The sequence below is a fragment of the Pinus tabuliformis genome, chromosome 2_1, assembly GCF_031772625.1.
Source record: "Pinus tabuliformis cultivar Carrire ecotype Pingquan chromosome 2_1, CPIR1, whole genome shotgun sequence".
Lineage (NCBI taxonomy): Eukaryota > Viridiplantae > Streptophyta > Pinopsida > Pinales > Pinaceae > Pinus > Pinus tabuliformis.
The window spans coordinates 384,298,542-384,315,584 of record NC_142299.1 but is presented as its reverse complement, the minus strand read 5'-3'; the positions used below and the strand labels follow the sequence as shown (position 1 = coordinate 384,315,584).

The following is a 17,043-nucleotide window of genomic DNA, read 5'->3' as shown; positions in this document are numbered from 1 at the left end:
GGATTAATTCTTGGAGGGCTGACTTGGGGCTTGGGGGAGATCTTGACTTTGGTCTCAGCGTCTTTTTTTTCTCATTTGATCAGATTCTATAAGAAAATAAGAGATTCTTTTTGGGTTTTCCCCATGGAGGGGTTTTGCCCTAGCTTGGAACCTACTTCTTTTGTCTATTGTATTTATTGTTTATGCTCTTGATAACTGTTTGATGAAGAGAACGTAACTAAGAATAAAAGAAGCTATTATAAAGATCACAAACTTTTATCTAGGAAAAGGAGAAAAGTTTAAGTAGCTGCCCTACTACATTCTCCAACACTTGATTCCATTTTGCCCAATATTTTGTAGGCTCTAGTGTTGTGGTTTTCCATCACTTTTTGTTTTCACAGCATTCATTTTCCACCTATACTATAACTATTTGTTTTGTTAAGGCTTACTCTTCAAGCATTACCCAGAGCCTCCACTCCATAGCCTTAGCAATGCTGCTTAGGGATAACCCCCTTGCATTGGAGAAGAGCCAATCTAAAGAGGAAGGAAAAGTTATCAAGGTGAGAGTGGGTAGTCTTATTGAGTTACACAAAGTTAGCACCTTGGTTCTGTTGACTTTACACTTTGTGGGTGCTATATTTTGTTGTAATACAATCCATATATCAAAACTTCAAAAGCATAGAAAATGATATCATCCTATTGGTTATACATGTACATGAAATGGCCGACCTAATTTCTCACATCATTCCTTAATAACCTATATATATATACCCTAAACATAGCTCATGGATACATCATTAAGGTTGAAGATTATCTATTGTCGCATCCCCTGATGATGGACTCACTTGGTAGTCCGAAACGTTGGGTTCACAAAACTCTATAACAGGTCATTCCTCCTCTATCTAAAACCATCCTCACCTGTATGGATTCACTATTTAACATCATCATTATTATTATATGCAGTGGGGTAAGTGCTATTAAACTGATCAAATCTAAAATGGGTAAAGCTTTTGACATGACTGATCTAGATCTCCTACATTATTGTCTAGTTGTTCAAGTTTAGCAAACAAGTAGCAATGTTTTTTTTTCACAAACAAAATATGTGAGGAGTTTGCTCAAGAGGTTTAGAATGACAGTTTGCAAAATGTTGTGTACACTTTGGAGAAAGGGTTGAAGTTTTCAACCAAGACGACTCTAAGGCAGTGAATGAGCTTCCTCTCGAGTCTTGATATTTATGACAACATTGAAAGTAGTACATTGGATTGCAATAAAGAGGTTGTTGAGATATGTGAAAGGGATGGTTGAATTTAGCATTATGTATAGTCGAAGCAAAGACCCTAGGTTGTGTGCGTATATAGATTTAGATTGGGCAAGTTCTGTGGATGATAGAAATCCACCTCTGGATATGTTTTCAGCCTTTGGTATGGTTGGAGTGACATTGACCAACAAGAAGGAGCATGTTGTATCCCTTTCATCGATTGGAGTAGAATAGTGAGCAGTGGAAGGAGCATGTGGGACAATTTGTCTCAGGAGGATGCTTACAAACATGAAGATGCAGCAGACACAGCCAACACCCCTATTTTGTGACAATCAAGGGTGCTATAACTAGCTAGGAATCTAGCCTTCCACGAGCGTACCAAGCATGTTGAGATATATTGTCACTTCTTTGGGCAACTTGTAGAGGATGTATCTATTGAGCCATAGTATTTCCCAACAGAGAACTAAATTGTAGACATTTTTACCAAGTCTTTGGGTCCTCATAAATATGTAAAATTTCGGGAAGCTTGGTTTAGTTAGTAGATTGTGCATTAAGGGAGGGTATTGAAGTTAATATTAAAATAATAGTGGTCAATTAGATATTAGACATGCATTTTTAAAGTCAATCTTACTTTAGGTTATATTGCACTTTTACGTTTTATTTCACTTTAATGTGTGTCTCAGTCTATCCCACATTCATAAACTGGGTTGAATCGACTAGTTTGTAACCCTATTGAGTAATCTTGGTGTTTGATTTTCATGTTATCATGATAGTTAAGTGGATAAAAAGCTCAGCTGCATAAATAATGGAAAAAAGAAGAAAGACGTAGTATAATTTTCATGATTTGGAATGCACGTTAGACAGCTTACATTTGTCATTGATATTGAGATATTTATCTAATGTTGTCAGTTGAGGATAGTCAGAGAGCTAAAGTAGTTCTTGTTCAGATTTTCTTGTCATTCTCATGTCTCCTTTGGTGGTACTGGTACCTAGAGCAAGGTTTAATTCTTTATGTAGCTCTTGGCAATTTAATTGACATGTTTTAATTAGGCATGGAATTTATAGAACTACTTCAGCTTTTGCAGTGTAGGTTAGCGGGCTTTTCTTGGTGTCTGTATCAAGAATGCTGTATAGAATGACATGTCTCTTCTCAGCCTTTAGGTTCTAAATTCAAGCTGAGGTGTAAACAACCTTGTATATTTGATGTACATTTTCCTACTGTTTCCATGAAACACCATACAAAAATTCTAATATGTTATTCAATGAGTTTGCTGAAATCTAGGAGCCCACTATGATGCAATGCGTTTGCTGAAATCTAGGAGCCCACTATGATGCAATGCGTTTGCTGAAAAAGAACATTATGTCTTGTTTGTTTTTGGTGCATATTTGTGTCTTGTCAACTATAAAAGCTAAAATATTGTTTGTTGCCAACTCTATGGGATCCTGATACAGACATTCCATGCAGAAATTTTGATCTATGGATTGTTTCTTGAGGATTTTGATACTTTGTATTTAGAAGTTTATGTAGTAGGCTTTGAATGTTGAAATATTGTTTCTTGTGGAGTTTTCAGGTTAATAAAAGATGGGCCGGAAAGAAAGTAGTGGATGTATTTTCACATGAGTTTAGACAACGACCTCATGAATATTATGTATGTTATGCATTTTCCTCAAATTCATGTTCACATTATGCATTTTGAATTTCTACTAGGAGGAGTTCTTTGATTTTTATGTTGCAAGAATACAAGAATCAGTAATATGAGGTTACTGCACGTTGTTTGGTTCTTGCTAGATAGGCTTTATTGCATATCAGGTGGTGTCGCTTTTGTTGAAGAAAAAGATGGTTAAAGAGTCTTGTTTTATATGGTTTATAGCCCATGGACATTAAAATAAGATATGAAGGTGCTTTTCAAAGAGTCAATTCCTGCTTCTATTTTCTTTAACCACATGAATTAATTGATTATTTGCTTTTGCACGTGATATAGATGAACTTGACTCTTAGAGGTTTCAACATTTTTTTCTTATCTTTTTGCAAAAGTGCCTTTGGCATTGCAATTGAGATGCTTTATCTATGTACCTTTTTACATAGGCACAAAAAATTGAAATACATGTTATATTAATAGAAAAATATTTACAAAACTAAAAATAATGGTGGATGAGTATATACAAAGGTGATTCATTTCCTCTTTCTCAACGCTACTAGGGCAGAAAAGAAATCAGAATATGCTGTAGCCTCTAATTCTTTAGCATCTTTAATAAGAAGATAACCTTGAGTTAACAAGTGCAGACATACCTGTTACCATCAAACATGAAAAAGGATTGAAACGAACTGACCTCATCATAGAAAACATACTTTCACCATAATCTCCAAATAGTAAACAATGCAGTGATTCTAAGGTAGTGAGAAATTGTGGAGAAACTGGGGTGCACTGTGGGATGAATCTCCCAACAATGCTGCTCGCCAATGAAGCTTCCCTTGAAATAATAATGCCAAGTGCTGATCCTCAACATATTTTCAACATCTCTTTTCAAACACAGTCCCAAAGAATATGTTTCATTGTCTTTGGATGACCACAAACTAAGCAATGACCATCAGTGAGCCGAGTCTTAGCCAAATGAGCTTTTGATGGTAGTCTTGATGAAAATATCTGTAGTTCGTAGCTGAGGTGAATAGACCAAACACTGTGTAGCCTATGAATCCACTTGTTCTCAGTGTCAAATGTGGTCCATCGGGCATTAAGGACATGGGACATGAGATGCTTCCAGTGCAGAAGGGAGTATATTTCTTTGTGGGCATAAAACTGAAGATTTTTCTAAACCTTTGCTCCCCAATCGTACCACTTGGGGCCTTGCATATCAATAGTTACCAAATACAGATATAGATATGGTATGGCACGATAAAAACATTTCTTTAAAAAAACCTAGTATGATACTGATAACAAGAGCATATATCTCACAAATATAAATCAGTCATTAATATAATTAATGGCTAATGTTAATATTTAAATGTTTTTTCATAGTAATGAATATATTGATATTGTCAACAAAATAGGAGGATTGTGGCTTTTCCAATATAATCAAATTACATCCAACAAAGTTGAGGATATTAAAGGTCATAATGTCGTGGAATAACACTAGTGTTGAAACTCTACCACATTTTCTACTATGATAACTACTTTTAAGCTGACTTACATACTGCCTAATAAATTCACCAGATAGCAAGATATATTTTCAAGACATTCAAATCAACACTAGGATTAATAACTTGTGGGGAACTTTTCATTTTTTTGCATATTTACAACTGGCTGCTCTATCTTGCTTCTTATGCCTGGGGGGTTGGTGCATTAGGTGCTTGAACTACTTGGGAATTGGGCTGGACCACAATGACTGCATCAAATGCATTTATCCTTCTATGTAGGAGAGGGATTTCCACCCTCTATTCCTCATAACTTCTCAGTGGTTCTCCTACCTTAGGCATGAAGTCCAACATCCTTTGAAAGTTGTTTTTCTTTTCTTTTGCAAGGCATGCCTCTAGTTTTAATTTCATGAGGTTCAAATGCCACCTCTTCATGGTCTTTCTTAATTTCTGCAAGTTGGCTAATGAAATTGGTAGGCAAGGGCATTGAGCCATGTCGAATGTGCCAAGATTAGAAAGAATGGAATAGCACCTGTGGAGAAAGATAGAACTACCAAAGCATTGCACGTGACTGTTCTACGTGACCATAATGATGTTGATGATGCTAAATAAAGTGACACAACCTAACTAGTCAATGCATACAAGTATACCATCACGAGGCTCAGTGTAACATGTATTATCTCATTCATGCATCATCAGTTACATAATTCTTTGCCCTATATGGATGTGTCATCATTATGTTGGATATTCAGTAAATTAACTATTTATAGACAGTATTTTTAATATAACTATGTTTATGGTTTTGAAATATTCCCAATTTTTCAAATGGACAAATCACCCATCATCAGGGGATTGATTGGAGTGGTCATTGTAAACATTGGGAATGTTTCAAAGCATAACACTGTTAATTTCCAAAATACTTCCATAACCATGAGCAACTGTGAAAATCTACATACACAATTGAACTATCATCTCATTCATTCATTTTCAATTACATAATTATTTGTCATATGTGGATTTCAACTCATTGTTCTTCTTATGTTGGACATTCAGTAAATGAACTATTTATGGAAATTATTTTTGAAATAACTGTGTTTATGGTTTTGAAACATTCCCAATGTTTCGCATGGACACTCCATTCATCATCAGGAGATTGATTGGAGTATCCACTGGAAATGTTGGAACGTTTCAGAAGCATAACAGTATTTATTTCCAAGATACTTTCGATAATTATGAGCGAGTGTAAAAATCTATGTACTCAAATGACTTATTGTTCATTACATTAGCCTAAAATCCTTTTCTGGGGCACTTTGTTGCTTTTTGTCTTTTGGCCACACATAATTATCAAAGTTTCTATGGTTCTTGGTCGTTGACCACAATTAGGCTTTTGGCCATTTAAAGTTCAATAATTTTGCCGAAGAAAGAGTATTTTGCTACTAAAACTCATAGCAGAGCATTACTGTCAAGAATTATTCCACTGCAAATTTGAAAAGCAATTTTATTTAAAAGACAAAGAAAAAAATAAATCACAAAACTTGACACCGACAATGATCAGAAATTCTGAATAAGTGTGTGCATTTAAAGAATTGGCATAAATATCTTCCTTTTGTAATTGTAAGACTACGGTGAGAAATATTGGCGTGAGAGTAACACAGGATATTAAAGGCTGGCTGCCTCTATTCTGAAATTGATGCACAACACATAGAATCACAAGATGGGTAACTACTGATAATAGTTCAGGGAACTGAGCAGCCACAAGCATTGGAAGAAATTGTTTGATAGCATCCCACACCTGATTCATTATAGCTATCAAATTATCAATGTATTAGTTGTGACATTAAGAAATAATTTGCTGTAGGAATTACCAGGAAAACTTGTTGCACTCATCTTTGGTCAAAATTGAGTCACCAATGGGTTGAGCTAGCAACAATCTTCCATACTATTTTCAACTCCATCACCTTATGAAGACAAAAGTAGCATGGGTCCCCTCCTTTCTTTTGGATTTCACAACCTTAATGAACTATATTGTATATTGACTTCCTTTACTTCGAAGTTTTTTCTTATGAAGCTTACCTTGGTTCTCTTCTCTTTGATCTCACTAGCCCCTCGAAAGTTTGTTTTGTTCTTTCCCTCAGCTTCTGAGCAACTTGCTTTTCCCCTTAGAAATTTTTCCAAAAGTCTCATTTCACATCACATCCAATTTTCTTTCATCACGACACAATGTGTATCACACCTCGATTCCTTTTAGTTGCGACATATGAGATCTTTTTTTACGTGTGATGTATCGAATGGGACAAAACTTTCCACATGGATAACACATCACACTGCTACAAACTTTCCTTTGTTGTGACATATTGCATCGCGTCAAAGTTTTTTTTCCTTGCGACATCTTGCTTGAACCAAAGTTTTTCTTTCTTTCAATGTATTGCAAGGAAGTTTTTTATGCTTGCATTGTATTGCATGAACCTGTTACCTACCATATGTACCTAGCTGATAAAAGAAGAAGAACATCAAGTTGGATAAGGCACCTGTCAATTTTTCGAGTTCAGAATTCCAACAGGGCAATTTGGCCCCTTCTTTTCTCTCTATTCTTCTACCTTCTTTCTTCATGCAGATTCTGTACCCCCATGGGGAGTTGTAAAAAAGGAGTTGTCTATAATGCGACTTTTTGGAGATTCCGGTGACGGAATCCGGCGGAAGAAATTGAGGTTAAATCTTGATTTGTTGCAGTTAAAATGGTTTTTTAACTGCATATTTGGATTCAGCACCCTGGAAAACCCCTGGGACGCTTTGATTGTGCAGAAACTAGCTATCAAACTTGCGATTCCAATAAATTGTTGCCGGATTTTGACCGGAAAAACCCACCGGAAAGGCTTCCAAAAAGTCGCATTATAGACAACTGCTGTAAAAAATGTCACTAACATGATGAACTTATGTAAAAGACTTACATCCTTGGGACTTGGTTATTAAGGAAGTTGCTCTAGAGTGTTTTTTTTTTGAGCTTAATTAATTATTTTTGCTTTTCAACAATAAATAATCAATTGAGTTTTTTCACCCACAACCTCCAAAGTTGGAGTGCATCTTAATAATGTTGAATTTTTCTACAAGATATACAGTAGATACAATTTTCTGCCAGATAATTACTTCCTAATGATTTTCACATAATATTCTTATGCCACTGATATCATTGAGCAATTATACTTCAGAAAACATCAACAATAAATGCAGCAGAAACTGTTTAAATCATAGAAGACAACCATGCACAAAAGAGAATATTTTTACCTTGGGAAACCCAACCTTGGGAGAAAACCCAACAATTTTTCTTTAGGAGAAATTATTCTTTAGTAAGGTTTACAAATCAACAATTTGTCTAGAAATTTGTGCCAAATATACAAATCCAAATACTATTCAAAGCTGGTGAAAACCTTAGCAAGTCAACATTGGTCAAAACCTAACAAAACAGCAAAAAATCAACGCTGGTCAAACTGCTGCCCATGGTCAACTCGCATGTGCGGCCTTGCGACTGGTCAGATTGAGATAAAATCCACGTGTGGACTGTGGTCAAGTCTGTGGTCAACGCTGTACTGTTTGTAGTCAAATTAGAGGTCAAACAACTCAGTCAATGCAGGTCAAACTTTGTCAAACAGTGATAAAGTCAATTCGGTCAATGCCCAGTCAACTCGGCCTCCTCCACACATGCAGCTATCCATGAGATAAGAGAAAGATGAAGAGAGAGAAAATAACTTGCTCTTGCTTGGTGGAGAAAATGAAATGTCACATCATCTATTCATACTTGTTGAATGGGGCAAAATAATCCAATGGACACACCCTTTCACTTGGCTGTGTCGACTTGACTACCTGGGCCGACTTGTATTCGAAAAATAATTTTTTATTTTAATTTTTTCTAGGTTGACTTGGAGACCCCTTTTGCCATGTAGAAATACCTCTCGATGCTACAAAAAATCAACACTCCCTCGCAGTGAGGGAGGTATTCTTCTTAGCTTCAAATGAATTTCCCCTTAACTAAAATTTTTCCTTCCTCAAGAAAAGTTCATGAGCTTGCAATGTTGTAGTGTCCCCTCACATGCACGTCTATAGATATAGATCACTCCATCCTAGAGTAGGCAATGTGAGTAACCTGGGCCATTTACCCTTGGCAAAATCAACATGGCTTCTTAGGTAAATGTATCCAACTCCCCTAGTCAAATTAGCATGACCCAGCCAAATCAACATGGCTTCTCAGGAGAAGGTCTGCCCTTGGGCCATTCACCCCTGGCCAAATCAACATGGCTACTCAGGTGAATGTATCCATCCCCCTTGTTCAAATCAACATGACCCAGCCAAATCAGCATGGCTTCTCAGGAGATGGTTTGCCCGATCTTGTAAAGACATCAACACTCCCTCTCAACGAGGGAGACATTATACATCACACCAAGCTTGTCTCTGAAGTATACAAATTTCGCTCTAGATAGAGGCTTGCTGAGAATGTCCGTAATCTGCTCATTTATGGATATGTATGGGAGCTTCACTGCTCCCTTCTACAACATGTCTCAGATGAAATGATATTTGATCTCAATATGCTTCAACTTGTCATGAAAAACTGGATTCTCTGAAAGCTTAACACAACTTTGATTATCACAAAATATCAAGGTCGTCTCAAGTTCTCAATCAAATAGTCCTGCAAGTAGCTTTCGAAGCCATACTGCTTCCTAACTTGCGGCATTGGCTGTAGTATACTCTGCCTCTGCTATACTGAGTGCGGCATAAGTCTGCTTCTTGCTAAACCAGGATATCACAACTGATCTCAAGCTGAAGCAACACCCCAAGGTGCCTTTTCTGTCCTCTGCACTCCCAACTCAATCCGAATCTGTATATCCCTGCAACCTCACTTCACCACTTGAGACATATCTCAAACCATATCCAATTGTACCACACAGGTACCTCAATACATGCTTTGCTGCAACCCAATGTATCTGCCTTGGCTTGACCATATACTGGTTCGTTCATTGCAAAGCAAATATTCAACCTAGTGTTAACCAGGTACATCAAGGATCCAATCAATTGCCTGTACATTGTGGGATTAACTAAATTTGAATTTGAAGCAGAATCACTTAGCTTCTTCATATTGGTCACCATAGGTGTAGCCATGGATTGCAGTTTGTTGTCGCCTAAAGTGTACACTTAAGGCACAAGACTCAGAGTACGGGCTGTTACTCTGATCCCTACTCACTCTATTGAAGCTCTCTCCTAGACAAGTTAAGTGGGGTAGTCCCTAAAGATGGATAGAAAAGGGAAAACTTGTTGTTCTAGGAGACTAAGGTGATTACCTCTCTAGGCAACTTGAATTAGAATTAATTAGAAAGTGTGATTATTAATGAACAAGATAGATTTCCAATTATATTAATATGGCAAGCTTATCAAATTGGACCAGTGCCTTAAGATAATGCTCAATAAAGATTAAACCACTTGCAAAATGAAATTACTTCAAGGTACAAGATAAGTAGTGCTGCAAGGAAGGCTTTAGTACAAGAAGATGACATAATATTAAAGTATGAGCAGATAAATGTAACTTGCACGAAAAATAACTTGTACTCCAAGGGAAATGCTCAAGTAAAGTATGACAAGATGAAGGAACAATGAGCAAGTAAATTAAAGACGAGCACAAGAATGGCAATGTGATATTGCAAGGAAAATATAATGCTCAAAATTAATAGTATGACACAAGAGAGAAAGTTAAACAGATGAAATGTAAACTAAGCTATGTGAGATGCAAGATCTTGGTTGATTTTAGTTATATGCCTAGTCTAGGTGAAGCCTTCTCCTTAATTGCTTTGAAGCTAGTCACAAATAAGGTTGTAGAAACAAGTGACGGGGAAGGAGGCTAAGGCCTCATTAACGATACATACCAAGAACTTCTAACCACACAAGTGCCTCTGTTCCTACAAGGGATTGCCCACAAGAGCATTGCAAGGTCACCTGTGTTAACCGTGAATGGGGGTCTAACTTCTCAAATTGAATGTAGAAAAGGTGATCCTTATTTATTTATACAACCAAGCTTATGCTTGGAGGTAATGTTTAGAATGCAATCTAACTCTAGGATGAAAATGCAAATGCTCCAATGAGATTCAGTGACAATGATGCTTCAATAAGACAAATATCCAATTTACTTATGATTGAGATACACTTATGAGCGCAAGATGATTAGCTTACAATGATGATCAATGAAGCAAAGTAGATGTTACTCAATGAAACAATGTAATTAGATTAATCATTAGATCTAGGTTAATATCTCACAATGCCCTTAGTTATGGGTGCTTCTTTAGATGACTTCACTTATATGTTATTATGACAAATGAAAACCAGTGAGGATATTATGATGAAAGCACACTTAGAAAAATGGCAGATGAGATTGCTAACAGTGACTAAATGCAAATGAGAGCTAAACTAGCCAATTGAAAACAAAAGAACAATTAGTAACTATTGTCGCTTAAATTGTACAGGCACTGCAACAACGACTCAGGTCGGGGGCTGTCACTTTGATCCTCGACCTCTCCGTTCTAGTTGTCTCCCAACAACAGGCTACGGGGGGTAGTCGCGATGGAAGTGTGAAGATGAAAGACAAGTTTGCAATCAACAAGTCTGGGAGACACGATTGAGTGGCCTAGCTACTTGGTTAAATTTAGCAAGATTAAAAGATTAGATTGAATTGTGAGACCAGTGCCTTATGGAGTCAACTTCTTGCTTATTATCAATTAAATGCCAAGTAACTGGATAGACAATTGCTGCTTAAATGCTTCACTAACCTAAATGAAATGCAAATCCTAACAACTAGGTGTGATGCAAGTATCTTGGTTACTTTTAGTTATATGCCTATTCTAAGTAAGACCTTCCTCTTAATTGTTTTGGAACCAATCTTTAGAGTAGGTACGGGAAGCAAGCAAAGGCTTGATTAACGATACCTCCCTCTGTGTTCCAACCATCCGATGCTTCTGGCACTGCAGAGACTGTGGCTTTGACGATTGCAAGGTCACCGTGTTAACCCCTAGAAAGGTGCTGAATCCCTCAAGCTAAATTGAGCAAGGGTGGCCTTAAATGTCTATCAACCAAGCTTATGCTTGGAGGTATATTATTAATGCAACTAGACTTAGGATGCTTGTGCAAGGTGTTTAATTGATCTTTTATGTTAAGATTGCTTAATGCTTAAGTACGCTAGTTATGATTTGCTTTTATGACAAGAGTACTTATCATTGAATGGAAAAACAACCTTAACATCAAGGATGTGCCAAATTATCAAGTGCCAATATTAAACATGATTCGGATTTAAACAGGAACGCAACAAATTACAGATATAACCATAAATACAAAGATGCAGTGGAAATAACACTTCATTTCATTAATATCAAATACTGAAATATGCTTACAAACAGAATGGAAATAAGACTAGCTCGGACGATGGTAGCTTATCTCTGAGAAGAGATGTGGCGGCTACATGCCTCTGAACTGTGTTACAATGAGGCTCAAAGGCCTATTTATTATTGAGAAACAATGGAAAACCCTAAACATCCAAAAACCTAACCCTAGGAGATGAAGCGCCAAACTATGGGCCCCGTTTGGGTAAATTGGTACATCAACTTCCCGGGGTCGTAACTTTGGCATACGATCTCCGTTTGACGCGCACAATACCTCGTTAGAAAGATTTATCTGAGGAATACAACTTTTGAATGACCAACATCGGTCGATGACCCATGTTGGTCCCGGTTTTCCCAAAAAACGTTGTTTAGGGCCTCAAAATGGCTCTGGAAGTTCAGGACCCGAAAAACTGCCAAAAATAGTAAATTGTGCTACAAATAAGGAAACTGAAAAATTGAAAGAAACAATGGTGGGGGTCCAAGTGGAATAGGCGGGTGGCCACCAATATCCACCTGGATCAAAACAATATATTTCTTTCAAACCAAGGAAAAAAATTATCTTCCACAAGATGCTTAACCAATGTAATTGATAGCAATTTAGAGTGCTTATCAACTTCAATGATTAAATATGAAATGGCAATGACAATTACTTGGGACAATTATAAATCTTCCAAGATATTTTCAACAAGATAAATACTTATGCCAATATTACTTAATGCCAACAATCACAAGATGTTCAATTAGATTATAATCCTTTAAGCAAAGAACTCCAATTTGTTGAAATTTCTGAGTATTACCTGTTATAAATTTTATTTGTATTCTCTGCTTTATTTCGCCTACTTGTTTAATTGCTAACAAGTTATTTAACTATATAAACACTGAAATAAACACAATACAGTCTCAACCATCTACAGATCAACAACTGAAAGAAATAGACAAACACACAAGGGACACCGTTGTTTTTGGACAATCATCCCCGGACAAACCCAACTTGGGAAAACTGGTGCAGCAGTTCTGAGGGTTTTTATTATTAAGCAGCGTTTCTGAGTATACTGGGTCCCAAATTGGCTCACCCGACAAAGATAAAAAAATCTTGCAGTAATACCTCTCTTCGGAAGCAGATATTCTGAAAGTTTTCCCCACGAAACCCTCTTGAGCACAATCTAAAGCGTTGTGTCAGCCCTGCTGGCCTCTACGTTAGCCTGGAACCATCTGCGTCAACCACTGTTGATAATATCGACGATATTCGAAAATATTGCGATATTTTCGGCAAAACGATATATCGTCAAGAAAATATCGCGATATTTTCTATTTTGAAAATATCACGATATTTTCAAAATATCGGCAAATATCGGCAAAATATTGCGATATTTTGAAAATATCGGCAAAATATCGACTATGTTTAAAAATTTGAAAAAATTATTTTTTTATGCTTGCCGATAAGATATTTTCTGGACCCTCGCCGATATTTTGCCGATATCGATATTTTCAACACTGGCGTCAACCCTTTGAGGCTCTGCTCAACCTCTCTGGCTCTCTGCGTCACTCCTGCAGCCTCTGCGTGGATGACGCAGACCCTTCTGTCCTCCGCGTAGTCATTGCTGGCCTTTGCGTGGCTCCCTCTGGCTCTACGTCTGCATCTCTGCCTCTGCATTGGTCTTCCAACACTATCTCTGCCTCTGCCTCGTACTCACTGCCCCTCGCTGCAACTCTGATCACTGATTCGATTTCTCTTAGCAAACTCCGCTTTAGAAAATTGAATGACTGATCACTCTGGTGTATCTCCAAATGACCCTCAAGCCTCCTCTTATACTTTTTCTGTTGAGTCTTCAACGGTCGAAATTAAATCTCTAATCAACGACTAAGATTAGATTTGGCTTGATCCATGTCCTTTAGAACCTTCTAACCCAGTTTTATGTTAATACCCATTAATATTTTTATTTTCCTAAGTTTAGACTTAGGAACCCATTAAAAATATTAATTATTTTAATATCTCCTTAACCGGGTAGAATTTGCCCAAACCATTTCTGGGTCTTGGAGATCTCATGTGCTTTAGCCTATCCACCAATTTTCATGGCTAGAGCACATTCGATGCTACCTCAAATCAACACTCCCTCTTAGCGAGGACTGTGCTCTAGTAATACTCCGCCACTGAGCATCACCCTGATTATATGGCACTGGTACCTGTGCTGATGCTAGGCCTCCCTGCCCAACATCCTCTGCACTGCTGCATCTTGTACTGCTACCCATGGCCCTACCACTGCCACTGCTACATCTGTACGACAGCTCCCTCTGCATCCGTGCTGCTGCTGGTCCTTTCTCCCAACACTGCATCTGCACTGCAGTTCTCTCTCATCATGCTGCATCGTGCTACTGCTACTGCTACTGCACTGCAACTCAGTTACTGAGAAGTAATTCAACTACTGACATCCTTGTCAGGCTAGAAACCCTCCCGATGCTGACGCTGTCTCTGCTGCTATACTGTGCTCCCTCTGCTACCTCTGCGCTGCTGCAACAACTCTGTGCCTTTCGCACCGTTGCAAGCCTCTCTGTGCCATCCTGCATTGTTGCAACCTCCTCTGTGCCTCTCGCATTGTTGCAAGCCTCTCTGCATTGCCAGGGACTATTGCACTCTAGCACTCTCTGCCGCTCCATTCGCATCCGCTTCTACCGACATCCGCCATCTTGCTACTGTCACTTTGGGGCTCCCGTAGCTAGGTATGATCCAAGAGTTTGGGTACCTCAAGGATCTTGCCCCTCATCGCCTGTAGTCCACCTGACTACAGCTCGATGTCTCCCCACCTCTTCTCTAGAGGTACATGACCACTCATGGCACAATCGTCATCATCCTCTATTTCCTTTTCCGCCTTCGCTGGCGCTGCCTTTGAGTCAGACGCCTCTCCCTTATTCTTCTTTCTCGGACACTAGTTTGCATAATGCTCCAGTTCCCCACAGTTGAAGCACTTTATCTTGGAGAGGTCCTTTTTCTTTCGCTTCTCCTACTTCCCCATAGATGTCAGAGTTGCATCCTCTTCCTCCTCTTTCTTCACCCGGGCTCCTTTGCTGCTACTTCTCATCTTGGTCAACCGTCTAGTATCTTCTTGGCGAAGAGCTGCCCACAATTCTTCCCATCCTGGAAGATTCAATCTGCCCAAAATGCTTTGGACGAATGTCTCCCACTCCTCGGAGACTGCGTTCAGGGCGGTCCTCACCATTAACTCTTGATCCGACGTGACCCCTATGGAAATTAGTTGGTCCTGGATCTCCTGCAACTTGTTAAGGAAGTGATCTATTTGCTACCCGTTCTGCATCTGGTACAATCGCAACTGATTCTCTAGTAGCATCTTCCTCTGCGCGAAAGTGCCTTGATACAATGTCTTCAAGGTATCCCACATTTCCTTTGCCGTCTCCTTCTCGGCAATATGCTGGACCACATGATCCTTGACCCCATCAAGGATTATGCATTTTGCCTTGGCCATCACATCCTCATACCTTTCATTGTCAGCTGGGTCGACTGGGATAGCCACGGTTCTCAAGGCGAAGGCCTCCCTGGCCTTCCAGATGACAAAGTTGGACACCACGTCCAGCTTATCCTGATCCCTCAGTCCATTCATGGTTATCTCTCTGCTCTTCTTTTCGACTCCTCTAGGTCTCTACTTCCCTCCTGGAAGTTCTTTGCTAGACTCCCTCTGAGTCTCGATTTCCCTTCTGGAAATCCTCCTGCCAACCGTCGAGTCGCACTTCTTCGATCTCCTATGCACCTGCAACACTGATCTGGATTTCTTGGCTAGAAATTCGCCTAGGTAGTGATTCCCTCTACCTTGGTTTTGCCCTGTTTGGTAATGTTCTGTCTCGGCAGAAACAATACCCCACCAGCTTCACTCCTCGCAATCTTCCCATAGCTTCCTATGCCCCAGCAGCTGAAAAACTGAGCCTCTAAGCTCTGCGCAATCCTGGGAAGGCTGATTTGCTCCCTTGGCCAACTGCATCAACCCTCCTGGTCTCTGCGTGGCTCTTCGTGAGCCTCTTCTGCCTTCTTCTACCTCTGCGCTGGCCTCTCTCTGGCTCGAACTAATGACGCAGGCCCTCTGCGTCAACCCTTCTCTGCTGCTTTCTGCCTAGGAACAACTTCTGTCACTCGGGACAACTGTTTCTACTGCAAATTCTCTGATTCAACTGACGCCTTCAACTCTCCTGTGATCTGCAACGCTCTGATACCATGTTGAAATTTCTAAGTATTACCCGTTAGAAATTTTATCTGTATTCTCTGGTTTATTTCGCCTACTTGTTTAATTACTAACAAGTTATTTAACCATATAAACACTGAAATAAACACAATACAATCTCAACCATCTACAGATCAACAACTAAAAGAAATAGTCAAACACACAAGGGACACCGTTTTTTTGGACAATCGTCTCCGGAAAAACCCAAATTGTGAAAACCGGTGCAACAGTTTTGAGGGTTTTTATTATTAAGCAACTTTTCTGAGTACACAGGGTGCCAAACTGGCTCACCCGACAGAGATAAAAAAATCTGGCATTAATACCTCTCTTCGGAAGTAGATATTCTGAAAGTCTGCCCCACGAAATGCTCTCTAGCGCAATCTGAAGCATTGCGTCAACCCTCTTGGCCTCTGCGTCAGTCTGAAACCCTTTGCGTCAGCCCTCTGAGGCTCTGCGCAGCCTCTCTAGCTCTTTGCGTCACTCCTGCAGCCTCTGCGTGGATGACGCAGACCCTTTTGGCCTCTATGCAGTCACTGCTGGCCTCTGCGTGGCCCCCTCTGGCTCTATGTCTACGTCTCTGCCTCTGCGCTGGTCTTCCGACACTATCTCTGCCTCTCTGCCTCGTACTCACTGCCCCTTGCTGCAACTTTGATCACTGATTCGATTTCTCTTAGCAATCCCCGCTCTAGAAAATCGAATGACTGATCACTTTGGTGTATCTCCAACTGACCCTCAAGCCTCCTCTTATACTTTTTTTGTTGAGTCTTCAACGACCGAGATTAAATCTCTAATCAACGACTAAGATTAGGTTTGGCTTGATCCATGTCTTTTAGAACCTTCTAACCCAGTTTTATATTAATACCCATTAATATTTTTATTTTCTTAAGTTTAGACTTAGGAACCCATTAAAAATATTAATTATTTTAATATCTCCTTAACCGGGTAGAATCTGCCCAAACCATTTCTGGGTCTTGGAGATCTCATGTGCTTTAGCCTCTCCACCAATTTTCATGGCTAGAGCACATTTGATGCTACCCC

The 17,043-nt window shown here is 39.1% G+C and overlaps 1 protein-coding gene across 1 annotated transcript in view; it reads left to right on the top strand.

Moving 5' to 3' along the window:
* Positions 1 to 17,043, top strand: part of LOC149200448 (Pseudouridine synthase family protein) — a 395,994-nt gene that overhangs the window by 27,673 nt on the left and 351,278 nt on the right. The window contains exon 3 of the mRNA XM_089402743.1: positions 2,809 to 2,886. Within this exon, the coding sequence (XP_089258869.1) occupies positions 2,809 to 2,886 (78 nt within the window). The remainder of the gene's footprint in view (positions 1 to 2,808; positions 2,887 to 17,043) is intronic.